Below are 10,097 nucleotides of genomic sequence, written 5' to 3'. Positions count from 1 at the left end.
TATAAAAAGATGATACTGAAAATCTTAAATTTTTTGCACTTTACAATATAAGAATCAATTCATATTCTATACACTGCCATTTAAATAAAAGCTCAAATAGGCTGTGTGCTGGAGCAATACATCAGCACTCCAATAGTTGGGTTGGTGGGGGGGGTGGAAAGAAGATGACTCTCCATATAAATGGTGAACAGCATTTTTGTTTAATGTAAACATTCAGTAAAACGTAAAAATATTTACACCTTTTTAATTATAGATACTGCACCTGTACACATCAAGAGGTGGACACCTTGAACACAGCAGTACTGACTAGTCTAGATTTGTACTGCTGAGAATTAAGACAGCTTGTGAATACAGTATAAAAATTTCATACCTGGTATGCTAATTTTTCTTTTACAAGTTCAAAAAGCAGATCCTAACATTTCGATACTCAATGGTTAATATATCAGGTAACAATGAGTTTAATCTAGTTGTCCCATGCTGTTGAGCTTAGTTCTCTGCATGCTGAATGTTGCCCTGTATTACTGGCCATGATGAAGGGAGGTTCCACTACCCACGCTAGAATCCGTATCGTGCCGTTGTCTACTGTGTGTCCTCTGTTCAGCTGATGAATGGTGCTTTCTGGCAAATCACAGGGCAGGAAAAGAAAGAGGCATTAGAGCAGTACTTTAGAAATTATGTTCCATTGTGACCCAATTTTAACATTTAAATATTGCTGAAAAGAGACAAGTTACTAAAACTTTAACATGCACACATCAGGACAATTGTTTGAAATTTGGCAACAATTTATCCTGCAGGAGAAAGGGTGCTGATTGGCTGAGGCATTGCCATGGAGAAAACAACAACTATAGTGTCTCCGAACACCTGGCTAATTCAAAGAAAGCAAATGGCTGGAACATTTTCCGTTTGTTTGTGAATGTATGTTGCTTCTAGGAAGTGTAAATGAGCCATAATGAGCTCATCTGATTATCTTAAATTGCTTGTTAATGTAGCTATTAGCACTGTTCAAGTGCTGTCCAATCATGGAATCTCACATCTGACATTTTGTTTTGGATTTTACAAGCGTGGATGAGTCACGTATGGTCTGTACTCTGCCTGTTATGAACAGCCAACTATTGATGTACCTGGCATCACACCAGCACAAATTCATATACAACGTTGCTCGTTGTGCAGTGGGCAGAACGTCTTTTTGTACTTTGGACGGGTTAAGCAAGCTGTTTCATGCTGCTACTCTGCAGTGGTTAATCATGTGGTGCCATCAGTCCAAAAAATGTTCTCAACCACACACGAGTAACATTCAGTATATAATTAAGCTTCATGAATTATAGATCAACATAAATACAGAAGATAAATTTTTTTAAAGCCCTTTGTAAAATGTTATTTTATGTCATTGGATTCAGTAAAGCTCTCCATATTCCCTCATGACAACTCTGAAGCTCATCACTCACACACACATCAACCCCACCCCTTTTGCTGTTTACTGACATCGAGAGGGTCCAGGGCTAATCTGCTATAGCCTTTGGACTGGGCAGTTGCCATTGCTACTCAGGAAGGAGGGGTTCATGACCCACAGTTTTGGGAACCCATGTTAGAGATGCTGAACCACAGGACAAAACACTTCCACCACTGTGTACAGCACAGGTTAAATGGAATGAAAACTCATTCTACACATTAAACAATATGCCTCAGATGTGAGCTTACTGTATACATCAGTCCTTGGACTTCACTGACCAAATACAAATATCTTTAAGAATGTTTTTACAGTGGTGTGGACTGTTCATGTTAAATCCTTATGACTGGGCTAGAATGAGAATTACAGTCCAACAATGACACTGCAGAACAGCTAAAAGTTTGTGGAATTTCAGGGGCAAATTAAGTCTAGCACAAATTGCATTTCCATGATTTTTTTTTGGTTTAAATCGACCTCAACCCCAGATTAAATTGATCATCCTAGTGAGTTCCTGCTGAATTTTTCCTATTGTGTGCCTTTAAGGAGCCTCTTAAAACTAAGATTTGTTTTTAAGTGCAAATATTTCATTGGCTATGATATAACTAAATGGCTCTAGCATTTCTTAGTCATTTTCAGTTATTCAAAAGCAGGTCACTCACATTAAAAATATTTTTGCTGTATTAATAAAATGCAGTTTACCACTCTTTAAAATTTCCTGATGTATTTATGTTGTGTTGGATCAACTGCACCCAAAGCAGTGTTTCATTTCTACAATTAAGTGGGTGATGGTCAAGCTTTGTTGGCAGAGCCCTCACGTGGCACAAGGTGAAATTGCAGGAAAAGGTTAATGCAACTTGTTTCTTTCAAAGCATTGTTTCCAGTGAATGTTTAAAGAAAAACACTTTCAAACTAATAGTGTTCACCCCTATTTATGAACAGATGCAAGTCACTCCATTCCCCACTGCCCCATTTACCTGTCTCGATGATTTGATACACATGGTGATAATTTTTCCCTGTTCTTGTGCTTCTTGTTCTTTTTTTCCTTCTTTTTCTTTTTTTCCTTTTTGCTCTTTTTCTCTTTCTTGTGTCGCTTCCGGCCTTCAAACCTAGAGTGTGGGATCAACAGACTATACTGAAAAATTGAGACATACACAAACTTCCATGCGGACCCCATCTGTTCATCTGGAATCCAGTCAGACACCAGCCCAAAAAGTATCACCACCCAACCGCAACCTCCAAGGTCTGTTATTACCTGACCAACCATACTTTTGAATTCCTTCTCAATAGGGCCTTTATCATGTGTAATGCTTTCAGTGGTCTATGTGGAAGAAATCTTCTATGTCCTCAGGATACCCTAAACCAACATCCTGGGGGGGTTACCATTGATCAGAAACTGAACTAGCCATGTAAATATTGTGGTTACAAGAGCAGGATAGAGGCTAGGAATCGTGCAATGACTAACTCACCTGACTCCCCCAAAGCCTGTCCACCATCTACAAGGCACAAGTCAGGAGGAGTATGATGGAATACTTTCCACTTGCCTGGATGAGTGCAGCTCCCAATGAAGCCTGCTTCATTGGCACCACATTCACTCCCTCCACCACCAACACACAGTGGCAGCAGTGTGTACCATCTACAAGATGCACTGCAGGAATTCAAGGCTCCTTCGACAGCACCTTCCAAACCCATGACCACTACCATCTAGAAGGACAAAGGCAGCAGATAGATGGGAACACCACCACCTGGAAATTCCCCTTCAAGTCACTCACCATCCTGACTTGGAAATATATCGCTGTTCCTTCACAGTCTCTGGGTCAAAATCTTGGAACTCCCTAACAGCACTGTGGGTGTACCAACACTGTCGGACTGCAGTAGTTCAAGAAGGCAGCTCACCACCGCCTTCTCAAGGGCAACTAGGGATGAGCAATAAATGCTGGCCCAGCCAGCAAAGCCCACATCCTGTTATTAAATAAAAAAAAGTGTTTAACAATCAATTAAATACTTCTGAAGTATAGTCACCGTTGTAATGTAGGAAAGTCAGCAGCCAATTTGCACAAATATTGGCTAAGACAAGGAAAACTCCACTGCTCTTTGAACAGTGCCACATGTTTTACATCAACGTCAGAGGGCCAATGGGGCTTTGGTTTTAGCATTGCTTACAGTGCTGCACTACTTCACTAATTCATTGTAGCGGGGCCTGAAGCCACAAACCTCTTCCACAGTAAGAGTGCTACAATTTAGCCTAAAATGACCAGCAGACAATGCACCTGACTGGTCACACATGCAAAAATCAGATGTGCAAACATTGTCACACCTGTCTGGCATTGACAGCAGATGAACTGCTGCCTTTTAGCCATGTAGAATAGAGCTGAAACATAGTGATCACCAGCTGTGGTCTGAAGCTTGATTCCATCTCGTAGGCATACTTCATTGGTGACCAATGGAGTGATGTAGGGCTGCTGTGTTATGTATTTTCACTTTGGGTTTACTTTCCATTCATTTTTAACTCTCTTATCCATCCTTCTCCTTCAGGCTGCTATCAAATTGAGTGCGAGCCTTTGTTTAAACAAAAAGTTTTTTTTAGTCACCCTTAGACGACAGTCCCTTTAATTAAACAGAAAACAGTGGAAATGCATGTCTGGTAGCATCTTGGAGAGAGAAAGAGTTGATGTTTCAGGTCAATGACCCACCATCATTTAATTCTCCTGAAACATTAAATTTGTTGTGTATTTCCAGCATTTTCTCTTCAGGTTTCAGGTATCCACAACACTTTGCTCTTGCATCAGTCCCTTTAACTGTTTTGTACAGGTTTGTCCAACATGCGGCCCGTGAAACCCCTCTATGTGGCCCATGTAGGCAGTTCTCAAAATGCCTGTCAAACAAGTAAGTTGGAATGGAAGATTCTGCAAGGAGCAGCTCCTCCAATCACATGCTGTTTCTCTTACTAGTGAGCCTATCAGCAACAAATGTGAGAGAGAAACAGTCTGTGATTGCAGAAGTAGTGACACCAGCGGTGGTGGGTTCGGGCCCGGGGGAACGGAGTGCTGGGGCCACAGGGAGAAGAGGCTGACTGGCAGAGGGGGAGAGAAAGTGAGAGAGCAAATTATTTTTTATGCAATGAATTTGTAGGATCTGGAATGCACTGCCTGAAAGTACGGTGGAAGCTGATTCAACCAAGCTTTCAAAAGAGAATTGGATAATTACCTGAAGAGGGAAAAAATGCAGGGCTATAGAGAAAAGGCTGGGAAGTGGTACTAGAGTTGTTTTTGCAGAGAGGTGGCACAAAGGTCAAATGTCCTCAAGTAACCATTCTAGGATTCTATCCCATCATCCAAATTGTAAATATGGTGAATAGCTGAGGTTCCAACACAGATCCTTGCGAGACACCATGAGTCACTTCCTATCAATTGTTCTGGGTTCGTCCACCAAAAGATCCTTCAATAATTTTAAACGTCATTAAACTGCCCCTCAACCTTGTAAATTTGAGGGAATACAGTCCAATTTTATGCAACTCAGCCTCACAACTTAACCCTTTAAACCACAGAATCATTTTGGTGAATTTGCACCGCATCCTCTGCAAGGCCAATATACCCTTCCTGAGATGCAGTGCCGAAAACTGAACACCTTCCTCCATGTGGGGTCCGCCCAAGGCTCTGTACAACTGAAACATAACCTCCTCCATTCTATCTTCAGCGGGCTGGAGTACAAAGAAAAAAACTTTCTATTCTCCTTTCTCATTATACAAGAGTCAATATCTTCAGAAGGAGATGAGAAAGTGAAATGGGGCAAATAAAAATACAGCAACTCTGACCACTGGTCAGCATCAACCATCCATGGCATCCTACCTCAGGGTCTCAGGCTCTCCGCTCTGCTGCTCTGATTTCCGCTTCTGGCTCGATGACTCCCCAATATAGTCAGATTTCTGGTGCTGTAACAAGTGAGGAAAGAAATTGAATACTGGAGAGAAACAGAAACCTGAGAATTAAATATAATAAAATAAGCAGCAGGTGCAGATAACAAGGTAGAGTGAACTTCTGGGGCAGTCATCTTAGGTTCGAACTTGGCTAATCAAATTCTCCCCAAGGTACTGTCAAGCCTACAATTCATTTCCATCACTTTCCTGCTTTCATTTCTGATTGATCTGACAGCTATGTATATTCTGTTAAGACCAGTAATACTATTGAACTGTATTCGACAAGTGAACAGTGCAATTTATTCAAGGACTCCCATCTTGTAGGATTCAGGGGAAGTGATCAGATGTACAACAGTGATTTACGTGTTCTGTGGGGATCCCCCCCCCGCCAACTTACCAATATCAGCACATGCTGCAGCAACTCCTGAAAAAACGAGTTCCAAGACACCCCAGGGCACCGCCGGACTTCATAGCACAGACCCAGGGGACCCCCAAAGATACCGGCACAGTGCCAGGGAATCCCTATTCGTTCCAGCACAGTCCGGGAAAACTGTCAAGTATACTGGCACAGTTCTGGGGAATCCCTATTAATTCCAGCACGGTCCCAGGAAACCTTCGAATATATAGGCACAGTCCCGGGTGTCCCTTTAAAGACCGGCACTGTCCTAGCTGGGGATTCTTGGGGACCATACAGTAATACCGACGCAATTGATATGAGCACCTACCAGTCATCAACACACTTGCAGAAAACCACTGCCAATATTAGCACACTCCCTAGGACCTCCAACCAATATTGGCACACATACAGAGACTCCGTGTCTGCAATTCTGAAAGGTAGCATCAGCTTTCCAAAGCATTATTGCAAAAATTACTATGTATCAGAAACAATGTACTAGTAAATTAGTAAAACATGGAAACCTACTGGGAGTCAGGCAAATAGTTATTAATTATAGGGAGCCCCTCAAAATTGCTGCGGGACCCCTAAGCTCTCAAAGCCTCATTTTGAAAACTGAACCTTCATGGAAACGACTGCTGAATTTTGAATAACTCACTTTACATATTTAGTTTTTAGATGATCGAAAGTCATGACTACATCAATACAAGAGTCATACGTTCCATGCTGATCTGTATCTCAGCTCCATTTGCCCATCTTTGATCTGTATCTCGTCATACCCTTGCACTGCCCTCTGTGTGAAAAAGTGCTTTTTGACTTGTCTTTAGAATGGCTTGGCTCTAATTTAAGATTACGCTCCCTTGTTTTGGATCCCCTATCAGAGGGCATGTTTTCCCTGCACCTACCTTATCAAATCCCTTTATCATTTAAAACGCCTTGATTAGATCAGACCTCCTTCAAAGGAATATACTGTAAGTTAATGCAACCTGTCCTCATAATTTAACCATTTAAACTTCGATGTCATTTGAATTAATCTGCACTATGTCCCTTCCAAAATCAATATGTCCTTCGTGAGGCCTGACCAAGGTTTTGTACAACTGTAGCATAACTTTCTCACTTTTGTAATCCAGCCTCTCTACCATCTTAAACATGATTGAACATTGCCTCTTTTCCTACCGTAAAAATAGCCAGTCCGAGCTTAGCCGCCTCACGGTCCTCTCTAGTCAGCATCATTCTGGGAGCGGTCCCACTAGAAGGGAACAGGTTGGAACAGGCTGGTTAATCAGATGCCAGTTTACCCTTGCTGGCGCCTTATTTCATGTCCAAGAGTTTTTTTCCTGGTCTCAATGGGCTGGGCATAAAGGGCGCAGCTAAGCAGCTTGCTTTCAAGTCTCAAGACTCTGTGAGGTAGCTTGATCTCAGACCTCTGCCAGGGCCACTCTACCAGCTTGCAAGGAGATGGATGACAGAGGCATAGCAGCAAAGTGTTCCTCTGTGCTGTAAGTCTACACTCGCACAACAATGGGACCAAGATCCAGAGAAGTTTGGAGATTAAAGGAATGAGTGGAGGAAGAAAAAATTAAACCTCTACAAGCGGTGCTCTCCTCACTAAAAGCTTTATAACACTCCAACAGGATGGATGAAAAGAATTCCTTCCTTCCTGCTGTTGTTCTCCTCACTGAGGTGGATGGAGCCAGCACAGTCAGAATAATATCCTCACAAATATTCTATTCCAGAAAGCCAGCTGCAGCCAATGATTACTCATTTATTGACAAAGTGGTACAATGCAGGCATACACCTCCTAACTGGCTTGGCCTAAACAGCCAAGTGGTTATGGTACTGGGTTTGTAACCCCAAGATCAAGAGTTCAAATCTCACAATGGCAAACCAAGAAACAATGTAACTTCATCTGAAACAGATGGAAACAGGTTTGTACTCGAAAGAGTTACAGTTGAGGCCTATATATATATAAAAAAATCAAGAGTTCAAATCTCACAATGGCAAACTATGAAACAATGTAACTTCATCTGAAACAGATGGAAACAGGTTTACTCAAAAGAGTATCAAGAGTTCAATTCTCACAATGGCAAACTATGAAACAATGTAACTTCATCTGAAACAGATGGAAACGGGTTTGTACTCGAAAGAGTTACACCTCCTAACTGAATCACACTACAATGTCAATAGGTTTCTCTTTATATGTCCTCAAGTAAAACCCCAGTTAATGAAAAGCTAGAAATAGTGGTGGCCCAGAGACACTCGGGGGTCCAAGTACTCAAGAGCATTAAAATGTCATGAACAGATAAAAAAAATCATCAAGGTTAATAGAATGCTGGCTTTTATGTCAAGAGGACTAGAATATAAGGAAATAGAAGTCATCTGTCAGCTATACAAAGCTCTGGTTAGACCGCAGCAGTTCTGGACACCACACTAAGGAAGCAGTGGAGTGTATATTTACTAGAATCATACCTGAACTCCAAGGGTTAAGCTACAGGGAGAGATTAAACAAACTAGGGTTCCACTCCATGAAATTTAGAACTTTGCTTCTACTCCGTGAAATTTAAGGGGGATTTGATTAAAGTTTTCAAAATATTAAGGGAAACAGTTAGGGAAGATTGTGAAAAACTAGTTGGTCAGTCTAGAATAAGGGGGCATAGTCTAAAAATTAGACTCAGACTTTTCAGGAGTGAAATTAGGCAACACTTCACATGAATGATGGTAGAAGATCTGTTTCAGAAACAGCAATTGATGCTAGATCAATTTTTAATTTTAAAACTGAGATTGATAGATTTTTGTTAGCCTAAGGTATTCAAGGATATCAGGCAAACAAAGGAGGTATAGGGAGTTAGAGCTCAGATCAAGCATGATTTCATTAAATGGGGGAAAAGGCTCTAGGGGCTAAATGATCTATTCCTGTTCCAGATGTCTATGGACACTCCAAGGCTTGAATACATAATGTAGGCCAAAACTCTGGTACAACAGTAAACTATCCTTCTGATGGGACATTAAAGAAAGAACTTATCTACTTAGTTAGGTTAACGTTAAATATCGTGTGACATTATATAAAGAGAAGCAGAGTCCTGGGACAGCATTCTTCTCTCAACTGACACCACTAAAAACAGCAACCAGCGATTCATCTCATTGCTGTTTGTGGGATCTTAGTGCAAAATGCATTTGCCTACACAATTTTCCAAAATTCCCCAGACTCTGGAAAGGTTCCATCAAATTGGAAAAGAGTGAATGTAACTCCTCTATTCAAGAAAGGAGGATGCCAGAAAGCAGGAAACTATAGGCCAGTTAGCTTGACATCTGTCATAAGTAAAATGCTGGAATCCATTATTAAGGAGGTTATAGTAGGACATTTAGAAAATCTTAAAGTAATCAGGAAAAGTCAATATGGTTTTGTGAAAGGGAAATGGTGTTTAACTAATTTATTAGAGTTCTTTGAGAAAGTAACAAGGAACATGGATAAAGGGGAGCCTACAGATGTGGCGTACTTGGATTTTCAAAAGTTATTTTGTCCAAAGATCTTTGAAGACGGAGGGGCATGTTAGTGGGGTGGTGAAAAAGGCATACAGGACACTTGTCTTTATCAATCGAGGCATTGATTACAAAAGTAGGGAGGTCATGTTGGAGTTGTATAGAACCTTGGTGAGGCCACAGCTGGAGTACTGTGTGCAGTTCTGGTTGCCACATTATAGGAAGGATGTGATTGCACTGGAGGGTGTGCAGAGGAGATTCACCAGGATGTTGCCTGGGATGAAACATTTAAGTTATGAAGAGAAGTTGGATAGACTTGGGTTGTTTTCGTTGGAGCAGAGAAGACTGAGAGGTGACCTGATCGTGGTGTACAAGATTATGAGGGGCATGGACAGGGTGGATAGGGAGTAGCTCTTCCCCTTAGTTGAAGGGTCAGTCACAAGGGGACATAAGTTCAAGGTGAGGGGCAGGGGGTTTAGGGGGATGTGAGGAAAAGCTTTTTTACCCAGAGGGTGGTGACGGTCTGGAATGCACTTCCCAGCAGGGTGGTGGAGGCGGGTTGCCTCACATCCTTTAAAATGTACCTAGATGAGCACTTGGCACATCACAACATTCAAGGCTATGGGCCAAGTGCTGGTAAGTGGGGTTAAGTAGGTAGGTCAGGTGTTTCTCAAGTGTCCGTGCAGACTCGATGGGCCAAAGGGCCCCTTCTGCACTGTGATTCTATGATTTGATAAGGTGCCGCGTCAAAGGTTACTATGCAAAATAAGAGTTCAGTGTAGGGGATTATATATTAGCATGGATAGAAGATTGGTTAGCCAACAAGAAACAGAGAGAAGGGATAAATGGGTCATTTTCAGGTT

At 41.7% G+C, this 10,097-nt stretch overlaps 1 protein-coding gene across 1 annotated transcript in view; it reads right to left on the bottom strand.

The window, feature by feature from the left end:
• Positions 1–177: 177 nt before the first annotated feature.
• c6h1orf35 (chromosome 6 C1orf35 homolog) overlaps positions 178–10,097 on the bottom strand; it is a 32,850-nt gene continuing 22,930 nt past the window's right edge. Inside the window, exons 5-8 of the mRNA XM_041189108.1 lie at positions 6,931–7,003; positions 5,293–5,375; positions 2,422–2,553; positions 178–618 (exon numbers count right to left, since the gene is read on the bottom strand). Of these exons, the coding sequence (XP_041045042.1) occupies positions 519–618; positions 2,422–2,553; positions 5,293–5,375; positions 6,931–7,003 (388 nt within the window). The 3' untranslated portion in view covers positions 178–518. The remainder of the gene's footprint in view (positions 619–2,421; positions 2,554–5,292; positions 5,376–6,930; positions 7,004–10,097) is intronic.

Source organism: Carcharodon carcharias, chromosome 6, assembly GCF_017639515.1.
Source record: "Carcharodon carcharias isolate sCarCar2 chromosome 6, sCarCar2.pri, whole genome shotgun sequence".
Lineage (NCBI taxonomy): Eukaryota > Metazoa > Chordata > Chondrichthyes > Lamniformes > Lamnidae > Carcharodon > Carcharodon carcharias.
This window is presented reverse-complemented; position numbering and strand designations above follow the sequence as displayed.